The sequence below is a fragment of the Notamacropus eugenii genome, chromosome 6 (genome assembly GCF_028372415.1).
Source record: "Notamacropus eugenii isolate mMacEug1 chromosome 6, mMacEug1.pri_v2, whole genome shotgun sequence".
Lineage (NCBI taxonomy): Eukaryota > Metazoa > Chordata > Mammalia > Diprotodontia > Macropodidae > Notamacropus > Notamacropus eugenii.
In genome coordinates this window covers 200,365,142-200,387,861 of record NC_092877.1, presented here as the reverse complement: position 1 = coordinate 200,387,861, position 22,720 = coordinate 200,365,142, and the positions used below count along the sequence as shown (strand labels likewise).

General features: G+C 39.0%; 1 protein-coding gene across 5 annotated transcripts in view; it reads left to right on the top strand.

Moving 5' to 3' along the window:
• The window catches only part of FHL2 (four and a half LIM domains 2), a 111,335-nt gene extending 90,175 nt beyond the window's left edge, over nt 1–21,160 (top strand). For all 5 annotated transcript variants that reach the window (XM_072621762.1, XM_072621760.1, XM_072621758.1 and 2 more), the window contains exons 4-6: nt 11,877–12,046; nt 14,573–14,759; nt 20,361–21,160. In XM_072621762.1, the coding sequence (XP_072477863.1) occupies nt 11,877–12,046; nt 14,573–14,759; nt 20,361–20,512 (509 nt within the window). In that variant the 3' untranslated portion in view covers nt 20,513–21,160. The remainder of the gene's footprint in view (nt 1–11,876; nt 12,047–14,572; nt 14,760–20,360) is intronic.
• Nucleotides 21,161–22,720: the final 1,560 nt, after the last annotated feature.

The window sequence follows — 22,720 nt, the reverse complement described above, 5'->3', positions numbered from 1 at the left end:
GGAGAACCCCTGAATTACTAGTCTAGAGAACCTCCAATGAAGCTGGAATTTGGCTCTTTGCTGAGGATAGCCCAGGGAACTGCTGATTGGGTCCCCTTGACTTAGGGGGTTGAACTAAAGATGACTAATAACTGAACATGGAGGAGCTGGGATCAGAGAAGACGATTGATCACTAAAGCAACCTTTCCTCCCCTCTTTGGTCTACAACAACAAGGAGAAAGCCCATCTACTCTCTTACTGAAAATCCAAGGGAGAGAAAACTTGCCTAAATTGAAAGGGAGGGCAGAATCATTACCACATCTCTTACGGACTCAGTTCAGGAAGAACATTTCTTCAAGTAAAGTCTGAACCCTCTGACACTTGATCACATATTGTTGACTCAACACCCCACACTCCAAGGTGCTGATTAACCCATCAGGAGTTTCCTGTGAATGTCCTTGAACAAGCAGTCAAGATGAAATCCTGTTCCATGGGAATTTACCAATTCAGAGGTTCCCCAATCACTTCTTATAACAGACAGTAATTTTCCTATGCCAAACAACATTGAGAAATTCTGCAATCTCTCTTTAAAACTGAGTCCAAAATTTAATAATTTATTACTATCATATAATTCTCATTATCCTAGTTTGAGACTCTGTTTCAAAGGTTTAAAGCAACTTCCTCTTAATACAAGAAACCAAAGACAGAAAAAATCATATTACCCGTGGTACGAAAAAACTAGGTTTTCTTCTTTCTAAAGGAGAGAGAGGAAAGCAGATCTCTTCCTGGCTTGTACAAACTTAAAAAATGGGAAGCCCTATTCAGAAGCTAATCTCATAACGATATTCCCCTACACATGCATTTATTTGGTTCTAATCTTTTTAAAAAAGTTTTTTTCAGACTAAATCAAACAGGATCCCATGTGGAAGGAATTTGATTTCAAACACTCATCTAACAAATAAGTGTTTTCCAGTATTTCCCAAATATAGCCAGGTAGAGCCAGAATGTCTGTATCATATTTGTAGAAATATTTGAGGTTTTGCAAGCAGTTATGGTTAGTGTTTAGTGTGCTATCAAAATAGAAGTCAAAGTATTTATGCATTTTCAGGCTGTTTCCAAAATGAAACCTTTTACTTACAAATTCAGTTTAAGATTATGTGAATTTTGATTCAGGTTTTCCATTTCCTGTCAGCAAAAAGGGAAACTGAATATTCCTAGGAACCCTTTAATTAAAGGTCTCTTGGCATATGTATTTTAATTCTAATCCAATATTTTCTGAACTTGATCATCATTACGAGTACCATTAAAAATTGATGAACATTTAGGGAGTGCTTACTAGGAGCAAGGCACCATACTGGATGCTAGGAATGCAAAGAGGTCTATGATATAGGAGTTCCTGTCATCAAGGAATAGTTAATCATCTAGTTTCCCCCAGTTGTTAGTGTTATCTCCCACCTATTCAAATTTGTGTATATGTTATATCGCCCTCAATCCTCCCCAAAAGAATGTAAAATCCCTTAGGAGGAAGGAAAGAGGTTCAGTCGTATTTGGTTTTGGGTTTTTTTTTCCAGCTATGTCCAACTCTTCATGAACCCATTTGGGGCTTTCTTGGTAGAGATACAGGAGTGGTTTGTCATTTCTTTCTCCAGCATATTTCACAGATGAGGAAACTGAGGCAAACAGGTTTAAGTTACTTGCCCAGGGTCATACAGCTAGGATGTATCTGAGGTCAGATTTGAACTCAAGAAGATGAGTCTTTCTGAGTCCAAGCCTGGCCTCTAGCCTCTGTGCCATCTAGCTGCCCAAGATAACCCCTAAGGAAAGAGAGCTCTTGCTATTTCTTTTGTTTTTGTAGCCCTTGCACATAGTAAGTACTTTATAAAATGTTTGTTGGGTTACTCTAGATTGAAAGTTGCAGAGCAGGTGCTTTTTTTGCACTGGTAGAAGGAGTTCCTTACTGAAAGTTCCTTATACCAATGAAATCATAGGTTTAGTAATAATTAATAATAATAATGATAAAATTAAAATAATAATAACATTATATAAGCAGCCTGTCATAAGGTATAAAGCAATAATTTTAGAGTCAGGAAGATGTATGTGACCATGGTTAAGTCTTTTAAACTTTCAGAGCCTCAGGTGACTTTTTAAGACTAAAATTATAGGGGAATTGTTGATCTATATTAATGGAGGGAGTTTCCATACCAGGAGATCCCCAGATCACTCCCCCCCCAAAAAAACCAACACACATCTGGACCAAAAGCAATTAAGACTACAAAATGGCATATGCACTGGGAAAGAATTTTTGGGACTAGTGTCTGTGATAAAGGCCTCATTTCTAAAATATATAGAGAACTGAGTCAAATTTACAAGAATACAAACCATTCCCCAGTTGATAAATGGTCAAAGGATATGAACAGGCAGTTTTCAGAGGAAGAAATTAAAGTTATCTATAGTCATATGAAAAAAATGCTCTAAATCACAAATCAAAACAACTCTGAGGTACCACATCACACCTATCAGATTAGCTAATATGATAAAACAGGAAGGTGATAAAAGTTGGAGAAGATGTGGGAGAGTTGGAACACTAATTCATTGTTGGTGGAACTGTGAACTGATCCAACCATTCTGGAGAGCAATTTGGAACTATGCCCAAAGGGTCACAAAAATGTGCATATCCTTTGACCCAGCAATACTGCTTCTAAGACTGTATTCCAAAGAGATCATAAAAATGGGAAAAAGTCTCACTTGTATAAAAATATTTATAGCAGCTCTCGTTGTGGTGGTCAAGAACTGGAAGTCAAGGGGATGCCCATCCATTGGGGAATGACTGAACAAGTTATGGTATATGAGTGTAGTGGAATACTGCTGTGCTATGAGAAATGATGAACAGGGAGGACATCAGAGAGGCCTGGAAGGCCTTATATGAACTGATGCTGAGTGAAACGAGCAGAACCAGGAGAACACCGTACACAGTATCAGCCACAGTGTGTGAGGACTGTTTGTGGTAGACCTAGCCCTTCACAGCAATGCAAGGACCTAAAACATTCCCCAAGGACTATTGAGTCCAAATGCCATCCATATCCAGAGAAAGAACTATGGAATCAGAATGCAGAGTGAAGCAGACTATTTTCTTTTGTGTCATGTTTTGTTTTGGTTTGTTTTATCTCATGGTTTCTTCCATTTATTTTAATTCTTCTATGCAACATGACTAAGGTGAAAATGTGGTTAATAAGAATATATGTGTAGAACCCATATAAGATTGCATACCATCTTGGGGAGGGAGGGGGAGAAAATCTAAGACTTATGGAAGTGATTGTAGGAAACTGAAAACAAATAAATTTACTTTTAAAAATGGCATGTGCTAAACACCAAATAAATGATGTTAGAGTTCAGAGGAGGGAGGAATCACTGTGAAACAGAATGGCCTGAAGTAAATATTTCACAAGTTCCTCCCCCCCACCAAAAAAAGTACACACACTTTTAAGTTTAATCTGAATTGTTAACGTTTTCTCCATCACTTTCTCAAGTCTAGACAACCAACAAAATAATAAATCAAGCCCTGACTTATATTGTTTGTCACTTTCTAAGGTATAAATACACTGAATATTTAACAATTGGATTTCACCGGCATAGTTTGAGCTTACTCTGGCTCCCCCTGGATGAAGGTGAAGGATGCCCCAAAGACGATTTTATCTTGAGATTGTTTCATTGGGAAAATGAGACATTTCTTTCAATGCCTAATACAATGTTTCCTAGGAGGCATTTGGCAAGAGCTTTGGGGAAGGATCAGTGAAGAACAAAGCTTTTGTGTAAGGAAATGGTAAAATTTAAGTCAAGAAAGTGAAGCGAGTAGAACCAGGAGAACACTGTACACGGTAGCAGCAATTTTGTACAATGATCAACTGTAAATGACTTAGCTATTCCCAGCAATACAATGATCCAAGACAAATCCAAAAGACTCACGAGGAAAATGGCTGCTCACATCCAGAGAAAAAACTGATGGAGTCTGAATGCAGATCGAAGCATACTATTTTCACTTTCTTGGGGTTTTTTATACTTTTTTTCTTCTTTCACTACATGACTAATACAGAAATATGTTTACATGATTGCATATATATAATCTATAACAACTTGCTTATTGTCCTAGGGTGGGGGAAAGTGAGGAAGGGAGGAAGAAAATTTGGAACTCAAAATTTTCAAATGAATGTTAAAATTTGTCTTTATGTATAATTAGAATTTAAGGTAAGAGAGGTAAACTGAGGCCAGATTACAGAGGACTATTCCAGGAACATTGGATTTTCTTTTGTAGGTAGTAGAAAGACACTTGAAGGTGTTACTGAAAGAAAAGAATTACATCTACAAAAAATTAATTTGCTAGTGGTATATAGAATAGATGAGAGAGGTTAAGATGCCAAAGGCAGGGAACCCTCTTTGAAAACTATCACAATAGTGTAAAATGAGATACTAGTGAGGGGCTGAGTCAAGGTAATGGGAGTGGAAATAGGAAGGACAGCTCTAAACTGAGGAAAAATATAAAGGACCTACCCTCGAGGTTTCTTGGGTGTGGTGAGGGAGGATGGGAAAACTGGGGATAATTTCAAAGTATATGTTAGCCTGGATGGCTAGGTGAATGCCGTTACTCCTAAGAGAAATAAATAAGAAATCCAGACAAGCCACTGTTTTATGGGAGAAAGATCGTTTTGTTTTTAGACAAGTTGAGTTTGACATGATGGCAAGAGATCTAAATGGGAATGCACAAGAAACAAGTTAAAATGTCCAACTCAAAGACAGGAAAGACAGAGGCCAAAGATACAGTTCTGGGAGTTGTCCATATCTACAGAGGTGATGGCTGAAGCTATTAGAATGGATAAAATCTCAAGAGAAAAGGGTGTGAGAGTTATTTGTTTAGCGGTGACAGTATATGTACACTCCACAAGACAGAGAGAAAACACATTTTCTGCCTGAAGCTATTACTACTCACCTTCATGACCGTGCTCTAAAGATTTACAAAATGCTTTCTTCAGAACAATCCTCAGTCAGAAAGTATGAGTGGTACTCCTGTTTTACAAATAAGGAAACAGAAGCTTATGGAGGTAATAAAATTTAACTTCAGTCACAGAGCTAGCCAATGTCAGGGCTGGGTTTCGAGCCCAAGTCCCTCCTGAGTTCAAGTATTGGCTCCTTTCCATTAGGCCATACGTTTTCTATAATTTGTATTGAGGGAAATGGTTCATACACAAGATGGGCTAGCCCAGGATGCATCTGAATATTTAAATCATAGAACTTGAGAACTGAATGGTCCTTAATGGTTATTTCGTCTAATACCTTTATTTTAAGATAAACAGATGTTTTTGGCTTGATTTTTACAGAAGAGGAAACTGAGGCCCAGAATGTTGAAGTGACATAGTCTGATTGAGGTAGAACCAGGACTAGGTCACAGGTCGTCTGACTCTCAGTCAATTGTTCTAGAATATGATTTCAGGTCCCTTGAAGTCCTTTGTTGATCAATTAGGTTTACAGGAATGGGGGAATCTGTGACATCAAGGCCACATGTGGCCCTCTAGGTCCTTAAGGGTGGTTTTTTGACAGAATCCAAACAGTCAAAGGGCCACACTTGAGGACCTAGAGGGCCACATGTGGCCTCAATGCCACAAGCTCCCCACTCCTGAATTAGAACATATAAAACAGAGGCAAAATATTCTTTAGGAAGCTGAGCAGGAATCCTTACCTGTTTGGTAAATGAGAATCCACTGCAAAGTCATTATTTATATAGGATAAATAAATATGTACAATATAAACTCTGCTTCCATCAATTCTTTTGGAATCCAGATGCGTTCTCTTTATAGAGAGAGAGCACAGCACAATGGATGGAAGGCTTATCTTTGAGTCAGAAAGGCCAGGATTCAAGTCTTGATTCTGACAATACCATTTGTCACCCTGAGCAAGTAAGTGATTGAACCTCTCAATGACCCAGGCCATTTTTGTAGAACTATGAGGTACAGAATATTTGCTGATCTGCTTTGGTGTTGTTTTCACACTGGGACTTCTATATTCTCATGAAAACACAGGTGGACCCAAGGAAAAAGAAACAAAACTAAACTAAAAATTATTTGGGTTGCAATCTCAATAAAACAGGATGGCATTAGGAAAGATTGGATTAGGAGTCAGGAGGCCAAGACTATAGAGTGTCTATACTCTGTCACTAAATGGCTCTATTACATTAGACAAAGCAGTTCAGTTCCTTCAGTCTCAGATTTCTCAGCTGTAAAATAAGGCAAAAGGGAAAAACAAGGAAGGGTAGAAGCTATGATAACAGGGAGATGATCCAAGAGATAACTATATAGAGGTATATGTATGTATATGTGTGTATGCATGTACAGATGCATACATATATGTATGTATATACACACACATTATATATATACTTGTGTGTGTGTGTATACACACAATATGATATAGGAGAGACTGTATACTCATCTCCTAGTTTGCTTGTTTTCTCTTTACCACAGAGAATAATCTTCAGTATGGGAAAAATAGACATAAAAATTTTAAAAGGAATATGAAGCAAGACAGGTCCTATTATCTCCTGATTTATCAGTTCTCAATGAACTTTTCACCTTAACTTGAAGACCCAGTGGTATAGACTAGGGGTCAGCAAGGCCTAAGTTCAAATACCCTTTCTGATACTATGTGACCATAAGCAAATCATTTAATCTCTCTGACCCTCAGTTTTATCATTTGTAAAAATCAGAGAATTGGTCTAGATGGCCCGGAAGACCCCTTCCTGTATCTGTGTCTAACATCCTGAGACCTTGTCCAAAGGATTTGCATCAGATTCCTGAAAGACCTTAAAGATATCATTAGGAGCCAGTGTCAGTGACCTTAGAGACCAGGGAGAATGGGAAAATGTAGCAGGCTTGGAGACAAATATTGGGCTAGTTTTCTAAACGGGAAGATCCCTTTTAGATCTTTCAAATTATGCTACAGTGAACTTGACTTTGTTCCCTGGAAAAACTCTAGAATATCTTATTAAAGGTGGGTGAGCCAAAGGAAGGCTGAGGCTGAGGCTAGTGGACTACTTGAATTTAGGAGTTTTGGGTTGCAGTATGGCTAAAGGTGAGCAGATGGCTACACTAAGTTTGTCAGCAAACTTCCGAGGAGCAGGGAAGCATCAAGCTGGCTAAGGAAAGACAATCAGGCCCACACTGGAAATGCAGCAGGTCAGAACTTTCATGCAGATCAGCAGCAGTAGGGTAGCCCATGAATCGTTTCTGAACTTTTAGACTGGGTGAAATTGAGAGGCCCCAAGATAACAAACAAAAAGGTTTGTTAACATTAGAAAGAGCGAATACTTTTTATTAAGAACATCCCATACCAAAGCATCCTCATTTTTCTTTTTGGCAGCCTTACTAGACTTGTAAATGAGGAGAATGCCCTAGATATAATATACTTGCATTTCAACATGAGATTTGGCAAAAACTCTCATGATATTCCTGGAGGACAAAGGTAGAAAGAGATGGGCAGGTTACATCTATAGCTAGGTAGATTCAGAAATGATTGAAAAACTGGATGAAAAGAATGTTTATCAATGACTGATGTCAGCCTAGAGAGGAAGGGGCTAGTGCGGATTTCTCCTTGGTCCCATTTTGTTCAACGTATTTTGTCCGTAACTTGGATAAAGACATATGTGGGTATTTGTGAGTCACACGAAATTGGGAAGGATAGCTAATATGTTGAGTGTAAGAATTAGAACAAAAACAAAAATCTGGACAGACTAGAATCATCAAGCGCTTGAACTGGATTAAAAAAATTGATCCCATGAGTATTATATGGGGAAGACATAGCTGTAAAGCAGATCATGGAAAAGGCTTTAGAATTTTAGTGAATTTCAAGCTCAAATGAGTCAACAGTGTGGTAGAGCAGCCCCAAAAAATTAGAAGGGCTCTTGGCCTGGATTAATAGAAGTATAGTTTCAACCATTATAGAAGCAATAGTCTTATCGTACTCTACTCTGGTCAGATCACATCTTTTATGTTCAAAAAGTGTTACTATAGTAGTATGGTGTTCACTTTTAGGTCCTTGATTTTAAGAAGGATGATGGCAAGCTGGAACACAGAAGACAAATGTGTCCTTACCTGTGACTTTTCTGTTATTTCCCAGTTGACATTTTGTTTTGGTGGAGTTTACACTTTCCTGGTTTTCATGTAACTTCTCAGTACTAATGTACACTGAGGAAAAAAATGATGGGATCGCAGAAATGAATTATCCCAATGACCACCTGTAAATGGAGTTGTAAGTGAAGTAATGCCTAAGACCTGAACTTTTGACATGAGTCATGATATAAAACAAAATTTCAAAATGAGGAGATGCAGGTTCAGTAGTGTCCAACTCTTCGTGACCCCATTTGGTGAAGATATTGGAGTGGTTTGCCATTTCCTTCTTCAGCTCATTTTACAGATGAGAAACTGAGGCAAACAGGGTTAAGTGACTTACACAGGGTCATACAGCTAGTAAGTGTCTGAGGCCAGATTTGAAGATGAGTCTTTCTGGCTCCAGGCTGGGCACTCTAACTGCCCTTTAGAGGTCATCATTGATTCCTGTGACTTCTATCTTTGCTCTGACAGCTTCCCAAAGGGATGGTCACACAGATCCCACCATTTCCCAAAACTATTTTACCTCCATAATGATGAACTTCCAAATCTTCCATCCCTCTGTTTTCCCAGTCTGTCATTTCTGTTCTGGGCTTTTCCTCACCATCTTGACCCTATAGCTAAGTAGTTTGGACTTTGAATCCCTCATGTCATTGCCCATCATTCATTCATTCTTTATCAGTTCTCACCCCTATCATATCTCTTCCTTCCTGCTCCTGAGCTATTGAACATTGATAGTCAGTCAGGCACTATACCAACTGTGTCTATTATAAAAATATATTACTTAAGCTCAACTGGGCCCTCACTGCTGTATAACAAGATTTTCACTTACTCTTTGCTAATTTTCTATTATGTTTGTTCCCTGCAATACCAGGATGACTGAGAAATTCCTCAAAAATTTCTCTCTCCCCAAGTCCATAGTGCCTAGTATGGTTCCCTATAAGCATTTAATAAATGAAGAATTGACCAGAGCACCATTCCAATCATTTTCTCACAGCAGATGACCTTACCTCCTACTTTACTGAAAAAATTAGACCACCTGTAATGAATTTCCTACTTCTCCCTTGCTCCATATCTCTAAATCAGTCTATATCTTCAACTGCCCTTCTTTCTCCAGGATCTAAGAAAAGAGGTAACCTTTCTCCTTTCCAAGACTACATCACCTTCTTGTGCCCAACTCATCTTCCGAGAGTTCATTCTCTCTCTCTCTCTCTCTCTCTCTCTCTCTCTCTCTCTCTCTCTCTCTCTCTCTCTCTCTCTCTCTCTCTCTCTCTCCCCCTCTCCCCCCCTCCAACTCTCCCTCTCTCCCTGCCTTCCTTCCTCTCCCCTCCCCCTTCCCTCTTCCTTTCCTCTCTCCAGCTCTCTCCCTCTAGGCTCTCCCACTCCCTTGCTCCTTCGCTCTCACTCTCCCCTTCAACCCTCTTAAGGATCAACCAAAGGACCACCTCCTCTATGGAGCTTTCCTAGGTCCCTTCAGTGGTTAGTTCTCACTTCTCCAGCTTAGCACATGTGAATATATTTTCACGCCTGTAGTATCACTGCAGTATAACATAAGTTCCTTTAGGGCAGAAACTTTATAATCTTGTCTCTGTATCACCAGTGTCTCAGTGCTTGCCTATGATTGGCATTTAACAAAGTTTGTTGAATTAAGTTCTAAGGAGAGGTAAAAGAGTAAGGTTACAGGATTTTTTTTTTCATTCTTCACAGGGGAAATTTCAGTAGGATGAAGGTTTGAAAGGACAGAAGGAATTCAGGAGGCAAGACTGAGTATGTCTTATTAATAGATTGAAAATCCAGGAGACGGTTCATGAATTTTTGTTGAAGCGTCCATTTTCATTATGGCTACCTTTAGGATAGTGTTTTTGAAGTAAAAAAATTAACATAACTTGTCACTGAAGTCATTTCTATTCAAGAATCCAATGAAGCATCACCTTCTAAAAACAAAGCCTCTCCTGATTTCCCCAAACTGCTAATGCTACCTCATATATGGGGCAGCAAGGTGGCCCAGTGGGTAGAGTGATGAGTTTTCCTGAGTTCAAATCTGGCCTCAGTCACTATTGCCCAATTTTCCTCTCTGTAAAAATGAGCTTCAGAAGGAAATGGCAAACCATTCTAGTATCTTTGCCAAGAAAACTCCAAGAGTTGGAACATGGCTGTAAAACAAAAAACTTTGTATTTATTACATATAAATGTTGTAGATGTGTGTGTATATATATATAATGTATATATTATACACATACATATATGTCTACATATGTATATATGTACATGTGTGCATATATACGTATATATGTATATAAACAACAACCCACTGCTGGGCCCAAAGGACTAGAATATCATGTCGTTTCCTTCTACACACACACACACACACACACACACACACACACATATAGATATATATCATCAAACTGGGGAAGCATCAACATCTGGGTTCACATACTGGGCGGGGGGGGAGTTCCCTTGATTTCAGATCCCAGACTCCCCGCTGGGAACGTTTTGGCCACAGCATCCTCCCCACAAGTGAGGACCCAAAGAATACAGCGATTTTTCCAGATTATATCCAGTTTCAAACAAAGAAGAAATTGGCATGGCATGACTTAGCAACTGATAGGCTTGGCACCAGAGTCTACCTACGTGACTTAGCACCCGATTGGCTAGGCACCAGGGCCATAGGTAACAATGGGATGCACTATGGCAAGGAAGGGGTACAAAATGAGATGCTTGGAAGACAGGTCCTATATAGCTTGCAGTTTTATCCCCAGCACAGTTCCTGATACATAGTAGGCGCTTAGTAAATAGTTTTCATTTATTCATTTGGGGCTTCACTCTGTGTGTGCCTGGGTCAGAATTCAAAGGAGCAAGACATCTATGATTGATATGGCAAAATTCCTGTGTTCAAAAGGACACAAGATTGATTCCATATATTCCTCAAAGGGTGGCCAACTCTTCCAGGAAGGGGAATTAGCCTGGTATAAGCTGATCATTTTAGTCATGAGAACTTGTCCCCTGTTCTAAAGAGAAAAGACAATGTATGTAGTCACACAGGCCTATACTGTACAGGGAAGTTCTTTAATATTTCATTAACCCTTCAATGTTTTTAACCACTTTTTATGTCATGGATTCCCTTGGCAGTTCTAGTGAAACCTATAGACCCCTTTTCAGTGCAATGTTTTTAGATGCATTAAGTGAAATATATGAGATTACAAAAGACACCAGTTATTAAGACCTTCTGTTTTGGAGCGTCTGACACATCAAAGCAATTAAAAACTATGAACAAGTATTACAACTTAGTTTAAATAGCAAATTTTGTAGAGCAGTTGTATCAAATTCAAATACAAACAGGCCACTGAAACTTTCATAAGGATCCCTGTAGTGGCATGTTGATACTTAAACTTAGAAATTCACATATTAACATTATGTTATTTTGTATTTTTATTTTGTTAAATATTTCCCAATTACATCTTAATGTGGTTGGGCTGCATTCTGGAGTGTTGTGGGCAGCCATGTTTGAAACCTAGGAGGCTGGTTTATCAGTATAGCCTCAGATATACTCATAGAAAACTGCACTCCCCAGAAAGTAGAAGGGATACATTTACTGACAATTCAAGTTGTGCATACAGAGCACGTAAGTACTGTTGAAGATGTGGTCCCGGCATCATTGAATCTTTCACTATAAAGACCTCAGTATTCCAAGCTGTGCATTGTTTTATGTGAAAAAAATAATTTTGTCCTTGGTTCTGGTGGCAGGTACTCGCAAGATGGAGTACAGGGGCAATAGCTGGCATGAGACCTGCTTCATCTGCCATCGCTGCCATCAACCCATTGGAACTAAAAGTTTCATTCCTAAAGATGATCAGAACTTCTGCGTGCCCTGCTATGAGAAGCAATTTGCCATGCAGTGTGTTCAATGCAAGAAGGTATCTTCTACTCTCCTGGTGACATTTCACAGTTCTGTCAGTTTGCTCCTATGGCTTCCTCCTGAGGTTCTAGACTTCCCTGCATGATTTTGACCTTTACCACCACATATGTAGCGTGACTAACATGCCCTGACTTCCTTCTTCTTCCACAATATTGCTACTTCATTAGATTCACCCACATTTAAAGTTCTCTAGCACTCTGGTATATCATGAAGTTAGAAGTCTTTTAGCTCTGCCTTTTTTATAGGAGGGAGAATTCTAAATCTTTTTCATATATGTAAATATTAATTTTTTACCATTATTTTTCTCATTAGTCCTCTTTCCTATGCTGCTCGGTGATTTTTTTGTACACTGCTCTTCTGCAATATGAAGGAAGGGAGTTCATGCTGTTGTTTGCCTTCTGGAGGACAGCATATGCTATTTACTATCTATCTGCAGTTTAAATTCCACTCCCCTTTGGGATTGGTTAGATCCTTCTCTGACTCAAATTTTATAGATTTTTCAGAGCTGGAAGGGGTCTTAAGATTCATCATAATCAAAATGAATTAACATATGTAAAATGTTTTGAAACCTTAGTTAAGTGCTGGGTGGTGGTGGTGATAATGGTGATAGTGTTAAGTGGTGGTAGTAAGTAGTATTGTTATGATATAGTAGATAGAATAGTAGACTTTAAATCAGGAGACTTGGGCTTGAGTTCCACTGCTGACACTTAAAGTTATGTGATCATAGGAAAGTTATTTTACCTTAAGTTTTCTTCTCTGGAAAATGGGGTTTGTTGTTCACTCATTTCAGTCATGTCCAACTGTTTATGACCCCATGTGGGGCTTTCCTGGCGAGGTTTGCTATTTCCTTCTCTGCCTCATTTTGCAGATGAGGAAAGTGAGGCACACAGGGTTAAGTGACTTGCCCAGGATCACACGGCTAGTAAGTCTTTGAGGCCAAATTTGAACTTGGAAAAATGAGTCTTCCTGACTCCAAGCCCAGCACTCTATACACTATGGCGCCACCTAGCTTCACTTAGAAAATGGTGTACCTGTCAGTACTATCTAGTCCAAGCTGCTTACTTTTTTTTGAAAGGAAAAAACTGAGGCCTAGTCAGATAGCAGCAGGGCCAATGGAAAGAACATTGAATTTGAAGTCTAAACACCTCGGTTCAGTCCTAGTTCTGCCATGTATTCCCTCCCTGTGTGATCTTGGGCAAGCCGATTAACTCTTATAGATTTTGATTTCCTCATCCATAAAAAAAAGAATATGAGAGGCTTATACGAGGTGATCTAAGGTCTTCCAAATCTAAATTTCTATCATCTGAACTCAGGCTTTCTTAATCCAGGTCCAGGTATATTCAGCTGTGCCAAACTTCATCCTTCTAAGAATGTAATTTCATTTCTTGCAGATGGATGGATAGATAGACAGATAAAAACCTTATAAATTGTGTCTTAGACTTCTTGGTCTTACCATTAGTAAAATTAAACCCAGGTCCTATGCTCTGGGCACTATTACCTTCATCATGATCCAATTGCAGCTGTAGAAGTTGTTTGAAGGTATTACTGCTGCTTTGCCTTTACCTTTACCACACTAAAAGTCCTTGTTTCACCACTCAAGGGCCCCTTCTTCACTTTTTCAGGGAGGCCCATTGTTTAAGGGGAAACTACACATTAATCTCTCAGTTTATCTCTGTTAACTTTCAGCTAAATCCCACCCCATGCTTTTCCTCTCTGTCAGTCAACCTTAGCCAAGGTACTTTCAAAGAAAGACTTTCCTGTCCCTTTTGGAAATATAGAATCTGTATGCTAATTTTTAATAATTCTCCCTTTTGAAGCTGCTTTCCCTGACATTTTTCCCCTTTTCTCTACTTGCACTGTTTTTAATTTCATCTCTTCCTTAATCCCTGCCTTCTTATATTTCTGCTTAATTTATCTTTCCTTCCTTAAATAACAATCTTCTTTTACTTGGAACTGTTTGTTTTATTTTAATCATTCTGGTTGCTGTTGTTACTTCCATCTTTTGTCCCAACAGGGCAACCGAAATAAATACATCTTCCCTCAACTACTAGAAATTTGCCTCTAATACAGAACTTCAAATTTTGAAAATCAGCTTTTATCAGGAGCTACTTTATAAGGGCCGCTAGGTGGCGCAATGGAAAGTGTTAGGCCTGGAGTCAGGAAGACCTATCTTCCTGAGTTCAAATCTGGTCGCAGACATTTACTAGCTGTGTGATTCTGGGCAAGTCATGTAATTCTGTTTGCCTCAGTTTCCTCATCTGTAAAAGGGGCTGGAGAATAAAATGTCAAACCACTCCAGTATCTTGCCAGGAAAACCCTAAATGGGGTCACATATAGTTGGACATGACTGAAAAGTGACTGAACCTTATAAGGGGGAAATTCCCCAAAACTTGCCTATTTTGCTTTAGAAAAATCCTGAAAAGGCCCAAATATTGGCAGCTAAGAAAGTTCATCATTCCTGTGAATACATAGGCGATTGTCATTAAGAAGTTGACCCTATAAAAACCTTTGTTTTTCTTATTAGGCTATTACTACTGGGGGAGTTACTTACAGGGAAAAGCCTTGGCATAAAGAATGCTTTGTTTGCACCGAATGCAAGAAGCAGCTCTCCGGACAACGTTTCACTTCCCGGGATGAGGATGCCTACTGCCTCAACTGCTTTTGTAATTTATATGCCAAGAAGTGTGCCGGGTGCACCAACCCCATCAGTGGTAGGTATTTGCTTTGAGTTAAGCAGAAATGTCTATATATTTATTCAAGAAGAATCAGTTTTTGCATGTGTCAGCTTCAAGTTTGAAAGTACAGCCTCTTATAAAAATGAATATGATTTTGTTCACTGTCTGAACTTTATTCACCATAGGCCAGGGGTATGTGGACCCCTTGGGCAGCCCGGGGAAGCCTAATACTACCATGGTTTGTAGCCTATATTCATAACTGAAGGAAATGTTTGAGCTGGAAAATAGGTGAAAATAAAGATGTAACTTTTTCTCCCCCATCCAGCTTTGCAGACCCCTTAAATCTACCCCAGGTTAAAAAACCATGCTATAGGCTAATATTCTGAGAAAACCTCCCCTTTAATCTCGTTGACCTTTCCACAGATTGCTATTCAACTTTATCTTGTCTGGTCACTTCTAATCTATCAACTCTTTTGTTATGGAGTTTACTATTTCTGCTTCAAGTTGGATTATTTCCTGCACTGCTTTTTATTAACACATGACAAGCACAGGAGATAAAAGGAAGCAGGTGATTTCAGGCTTGGCAGCTTTGCCAAGCTGTTGGGACTCCTGTTCAAGGTCAAGCTGACTTTTTAAATTATAAGGCCTGGCATAGCAGATATAGAGCAGGCCTTGGAGTCACAAAGATCTGGGTTCAGGTTTCCCCTCAGACACACATTGGCTGTGTGACCTTATGCAAATCCTTTCATGTCTCAGTGCCCCATGAAATTCTCTGAGTTTCAGAGTAAGGTACCCCTGAATGGTGGAAGTTTTACATTGAGCTAAAGAACATTTGGCCCAGGCCAAAAAAAGAAAAAAAAACCCATAGCTCCTTAAGGACAGACATAATGAAGTTTTGTTTCTAGCTTTGTTTTTTAATTTCACACCTCTAGCCAGGACTCACTACTGGCTCCAAAAATATTTGATTGGTTGAGTGGACCAGGGATGAGAAACCTGCAGCGTCCAGGCCACGTGTGGCCTTCTAGGTCCTTGGGTGCAGCTTTTGGTCTGAGTACAAGTTTTACAGAACAAATCCTCTTAGGGGATTTGTTCTGTGAAGATTTAGTCCAAGGGCCTTAACTGGACTGTAATAAACACGTCAAAAGATCAAATGGGCAACATGGCATAGCTGCCAATCAAAGTTAGAAAAACTGTTGCTGTCCAGTTGTGACCCCATTTGGGGTTTTCTTGGCAAAAATACGGGAATGGTCTGCCATTTCCTTCTCTACATGAGGAAACTGAGACAAACATTGCCCAGGGTCACAGCTGGGAAGTGTCCAAGGACAAATTTGAACTCAGGCAGATGAGTTTTCCTGAAGTACTCTATCCATTGTGCCACCTAGTAGTGGAGCTAGAAAATACAGGTTTACAATCCTGTCTCTAAACTTAGTTGCTATGTGACCATGGGCCAAACATTTAATTTCTCTGAGTCTCAGTTTCCTAACCTGTCAAATAGAGATAATACCCATAATACCTACCTTACTGGCCTGTTGTAAAATTTAAAAGAATGTCTGTAAAGAGCTTGACAAATTTTAATATTACTTTTAAAAGTCTGTTTTAGATTATAAGTTCCTTGAGGGTAGGGACTGGTTTTGTTTTTTTTTTTTTTTAATATCCCCAGAGCTTAGCACAGTGCCTGGCACATAGTAGGCACTTAACAAATTGGTTTATTTTCCTGTGTTACAATGTAAATCAGTGACTTTGCATATCTTAGCTTTAACCTAGAATTATAAAATGTTAGCGCTAAAAGGGACCTTGGAGGTCATCTAGTCCTTTGGCAGTAAGGAAACTGAGGCCCAAAGAGTAAGGAGACCTTTTGGAAATATAATATAAAGAAAAAGTAATTATGAAATTTATTTTTATTTTAAATTTACCTTCTAATGTTTCTTTTTTTAGATTTCTTTCTTAATCATACAATTTCAGGGTATTAGGTAATAAAATATTGAATTCACTACAACCTCACAGTAATTTCTATTGTAGGAATAATTAATAATAATCCAGCACTTGAAGGTTTGCAACATTTCACAATAGGAACAAAAGTCTTCTCTAGACAAACTTGTAGAACTGAAAATTACAAGAGAAGTAAAATCTTGAGGCCCACGAGGACTTTTGAAAACATAGTTTAAAGACCCTAGTTATCTAGATTGTCACATGAGTGCTCAAGGGTCTGGTAGAGTGAATTTCTGATGAAGCATTAAGACTTTCATCCTCATTGAGAAAAAATGAAATTTAGGACCATGATTTCTTTTTAAAGATTAGAATTCTCACACTTCTCTTTCTGAAAGGAGATGCTTAATTCACACATGATTATAGACTCCTTCCATCCCTCATGCCTCCTCTGCTATCTTCTTTCTGTTGTGTTTATCCTTCATTCTCGAAGAGGACCATGACATCAAGATGATGACATGACTTGCAGTTGACTTTGATTTGAGTGAGGGAGGGCTGTGCAAGGTCACCAGCCTCACTTTCCCCTCCTGAGCCATCTGGATCCAGTGGCCTGATATTCATCAGGACGACTTGAGATGGCCCAGGATGCAAGGGAGACCCTGGCGCTTTCAGGCTAAGGTCTTATCACATTCTCACTTTGAGTGAGATACACCCATTCAATGAATAGGCTTCTTTAAGTAGTTTTTCTTTCTTTCTAATGAGCTTAGCAAGACAAACGGTGGTGCTTCTTATACTAGGTTTTTTTAAATTGGGATAGAAGCTACATTCTCTCTTCTCAGGGTTTGTCAACTGATCCCAGCCTATGGAACATAGCAAGTAAAATAGCAGCAGGGATAAATTTTCTCCATAATTTCACAGTTTAGTGGAGTGTTGAAAAGTGGAATAGATTTGGAATCAGAGATCCTGAAGTCAAATGTCACTTCTATCACTTCCTGCCTGTATGACCTCTAGGAGCTCACTTTAATTCCCTGGGGTCTCAGTTTTCTTAAATATAAAATGAAGCAATTGAACACGGAATAAATGAGACTCATTCACCCTCCTTTTATTCTTCCCCGAAGGGAAGAAAGACTGGTGTCTTACAAGAAAGATTACCAATGAGAAACTCACAAAGTACTTTGTTTTGCATCTATCTGGTGCATTTATTGTAGGATATTGTGTATTATATGTTTGTCTTATTCTCAGTCTTTCATTCAGTTGACAAGCATTTATTAATCTAGTCACTGTGCTTCAGAGTTCATGTACTACACACAGTATTTAATGCTTTTTTCATTGAACTGAACTCTTGGTTTAGGTTTGTGTAACTCAAGGGATGGTCTAAATGACTTCAAAGTCATTCCTACCTATGATGAGTTAGGTAACTTCAAGGTACCATATAGCTATGGTATTCATATGTCCTTGATTTTCCAGGATAGCCCTGATTTCAAGGAAAGAAGGGGGTACATTTCATGTATACCCTATATCAGATTGCATGCTATCTTGGGTAGGGGTAAGTGGAGGAAGGGGGAAAAGTTTAGAACTCAAAATCGTATAGAAATGAATGTTGAAAACCAAAACCAAATTAAATTTTAAAAAAGAAGGGGCACATTTAATAAAATTTGCAAAAATAATAATCTTCGACCATGTGCTCCTGGTTTAGAATACATACTCATTGCCTTAAAAATACAAAAATCTACAAAATTACTCAATATTCTGGTCATTGGGTCTGTGTTAGTCGTTCGTTACAACTCAGTATTCTTGAAAGGTGCCATCCATGAGGGTAGAGGAGCTGTATACGGAAATGAAGGTGATGTTTTATTTAATATTTTAAATTAATTCTATTGATATCTTTTTGTAACATCATCATATTTTTCCCAGTATCCTGGCATGAGTTATCTCATATAACAAAGGGTTTTTTTTAAAGATTAAAAAAAGGAAAAGGAAAAAGGAAAGGAAAAAACCAGTACATGATCGATACTTTGAAAAAGGTTAAAAACATATGCAATGTGGGATACCTGTGAACTTCCCACCTTCCCAAAAGGGAGGCTTGAGATAAACCTTTTCTATCTCTTCTTTTGAGCCGTGCTTACTTTTTATAATTTGCACCATTTACTTTTGATGTGTGTGACTTTTCTTCCATTTACGTTGTTGTAGTCATTGTCTGTAATGTTTGTTTTACTCTGCTTTACTCTGTATCAATTCATGTGAAATGAGGGGAATACCAAAAAGGTATCAATTACTTAAAATTCATTAAGAAAGAATTGTAGGATTTAGATCAATATATTCTTATCTGTAGTAGACTGGAGGTAATCAATGGTCAAAATTCAGTTTAAGCAGTTGATAGAAATGAAAGCTAGTCTATATATATATATACATACATATATACACGCACACGCACACACATACATACATACATGCATGCATACATATATACATACCAGTTCAGTGGATAGAGTGCTGGGCCTGGAGTCAGTAAGAGTCATCTTGAGTTCAAATCTGGCCTTGGACACTTACTAGCTGTGTGACCTTGGACAAGTCACTTACCCCTGTTTGCCTTAGTTCCTCATCTGAAAATGAGCTGGAGAAGGAAATGGCAAACCACTCCTGTATCTTTGCCAAGAAAACCCCAAGTGGGCTCACAAAGAGTAAAATGACTGAACAACAACCAGAACTCTGTGTGTGTATATGTGTGTAATCTCATTTTAAGGTATGCAAAGCAATTTACTTAACATTATCTCATTTGATTCACATAACAACCCTTGAAGGTGTTAACATTGTTCCCAATTTACAGATAGGGAAGGGCCATGGTCAGTTGTCTTGACTTACATCTTGCCACTGGACTCTAGTGCCTCTAGAGGAGACAGTGAGGCTGATGACTTTGAACAGTTATGCCTCACTTAAATCCAATTCACTTGCAAGTCAAGACATCACCCTCCTGATGTCAAGAACAAAGGACAAACAGCAAATAGGAAAACTGCCACCTAACTGCCTGACTTAGTTCCTCAGCGCCAAGCATTCTATGAACCACAGACATTACTCAATAGTGGGGTTTTTTTCTTAATGTAAATATTATAGGGACATTTTGCTTTAAACTACAATCATTTTTCCTCATAAGGAACGCCTCTCTATAATTAAAATTCCCTAGAATTGTTTTAATAATCACAGAAGGTATGCCCACTTGGAAGTAATAGCAGACTGAATTTTATTTCCAGATGACATGCTGAATTTCAGGAGTAAAGGTATCTTTGTGGAGCAAAGAGAGGGAGTAGCATCCCTCTCTCCTTCCCTGTGCCGTCTTCCCTCATTAGAAATGTAAGCTCTGTGAGGTCAGGGACATTTTTTTTCCTACTTATATTTATATTGCCAGCGCTTAGCACACAGCAAGCATTTAATAAATATTTGTGACTAAATTACCGAATTTAGTGTACCTCTTAATACCCTTTTTCCAATCTATTTTTTTTCTAACGGGGCAATTTTTTTAGTCACAATCCATTTCCTCAAAGATCTTTGTAGGAAAGACCAGGCAGTCAAGCTTGGAGGGACTTCATTTCCTTTGAGCAAAAACTAGCCCCAGCTCCCACAGGCCTCATTGAAGCCTTAGCTGTGGCTTCACTCTTCTCCTCAGCCCAAGGAGCCCTTTATTCCTTTACCTGATGCAAATTTTCCTTTTACCAGGACTTGGAGGAACAAAGTATATCTCTTTTGAAGAACGCCAGTGGCACAATGACTGCTTCAACTGCAAGAAGTGTTCTCTGTCCTTAGTTGGACGTGGCTTCCTCACCGAGAGGGATGATATCCTTTGCCCAGAGTGTGGAAAAGATATTTGAAGCTCAGAAGCAAGAGGAAAGCTGTGCTTGCCAAATATATGCATACGCACACACACACAAACATATTATATATATATTTTTCTGAAATATGCCTATGTTGTATACTAGCTTTAATGAGCCACATGCAGACTTTCTTTGTGGGTTTTGCAGCGGGCTTCACATCTGTAAAACTTTTTTTTCCCCTGGGTTGGACATGTCCAGAGGAAACAGCAAATACTTTTTCTTCTAGCTATAGCAGGGGAAGTGGTTCTGAATTTCTGCAAACGAAGCAGGTCCAAGAGTGGATAGATAACCAATCAATACGAGCTAATTTTCTTTCTTTGATTGAATGATTGATGCAAAGAGATAATACAGTTAATGTAGGATCTGAAAATCTTTCCAAAAAACATGAGGGAGCTAGCTGAGGACGGTGTCTGTGGATTGTGTAGCCACATGTGATACAAGGTGCAGAGCAGATTCTTGTGGCTTGGAATGTGTATATGTCTGAACAAAACCGTGCCACACCTGGGGTGAAATGATAATTAGTCACTGAAGGACATAACAAGCACCTACTGTGTTGCATGGTTCAGTGATTGACTGTGTCAGTGTTAACTGAAATTGCATCATGCCTTATTTTTTTCAAAATAATAAAATTACATCAACCAACAACCTCACATTTCCCTTTCAATTGTCTGCTTCTCCCTCAAAATATTTTTGCTTGAAATTTGTGGCTTTGTCAAGTCAATAGGCATTTATTAAGTGCTTAACCATGGTGCCAGGCATTGAGCTCTGTGCTGGGGCCACAAATCCACGTTCTAATGGGAATGGGTAACAACATGCAAATAACTATGTACATAAAAGACACAGACATTAAATTGGAGGGTCTAGCAATAAGTGGAAAAAAACTTGTAGAAGGTGGGGATCCAGGGAAAAAACACTGGGTAGAGATGGAGTGTGAGGATACCAGTGTCACTGAAGCGTAAGGTAGGAAGGTGTGGGAACACTAGAAGGGTAGGAATGGACCAGAACTTTAAAAACCAAAAAGAGGATCCTGGAATTAATAGGGTACTAGGGAGCTGAGTAGAAGATGGGCTCGAATTGGGAAAGACTTCAGACAGAGAGAGACTGTTCAGGAGGCTATTGTGCGAGGGATGAGGGTCTGTACCAGGGTGATGGCAGTGGCAGAGAGAAGCAGAAGGCATAGAGGGGAGATGTCCTAATGACAGATTAGATATATGGGATGAATGCAAGTGACAGTGATACCTGGGTTGGTAGCTTGGATAATTGAGAGGATGGTGTTACCTTCAACAGTAATAGGAAAGTTCATTAGAGGGAGAGGGTTTACGAGAAGAGATAATGAGTTCATTTTTGGATATGCTGAGCTTAAGATGTCTATAGGGATGTAGTTCAAAATGTCCAATAAGTACTTGAAGATATAAGACTAGAGTTCAGAAAAGGAGTTTAGGACTGAGTAATCGACTGAGTAAAGATGGTCGTTGAACTTTTGAAGCCAATCTCACCAAGTGGGTTAGTATTGGGAGAGAAGAGAAGTGGAGTCAGGACAAAGCCTTGGAAGGTCCCCAAGGTTAGCAGGCATCACCTAGATGACTGAGAAGGACTGAGTAGTCAGTGACTGAAGTGCCAGAAAGGTAGGAAAAGACCTAGGAGATAACAGGGTCCCGAAATTTTAGAAAGAAGAGAGTATTAAGGAACAGAGAGTGATTGATAAGTATCAAAGGCTCCAGGGAGGTCAAGAAGGATGAAGGCTGAGGAAAGGCCAGAGATCCAGCCATTTAGAGATCATCAGAAACTTTGGAGAGAGCAGTCTCAAGTGAATAATGAGGTCAGATGTCAGACTGCAGAGAGTTTGGAAGAGAGTGAGAGGACAAAAAGTAGAATCACCATTTGTAGAGAGCTTTCTTAAGGATTTTAACTACAAAAGGAGAGATATCAGAGATGGAGGGATCAAACGAGGGTTTTTAAAAGATGGAAGAAACATGGGTGTTTATGTAAGCAGTAGCTCAGAAGAAATGGCAGAAAGGACAATCTGCTGGAGAAAACAAGATGAAATGGGATCAGGGTGCATGTGGAAGGGTTAGCCTTGGCAAGGACAACCATCTCTTCATGTGAAACAAGTAAAAGAGGAGAGAGTGAGAGAAGTATGAATGACACCCTATAATCACATAATGTCTAAGGTAAACAACAAGTTCAAATCTACAGTTAACTGGA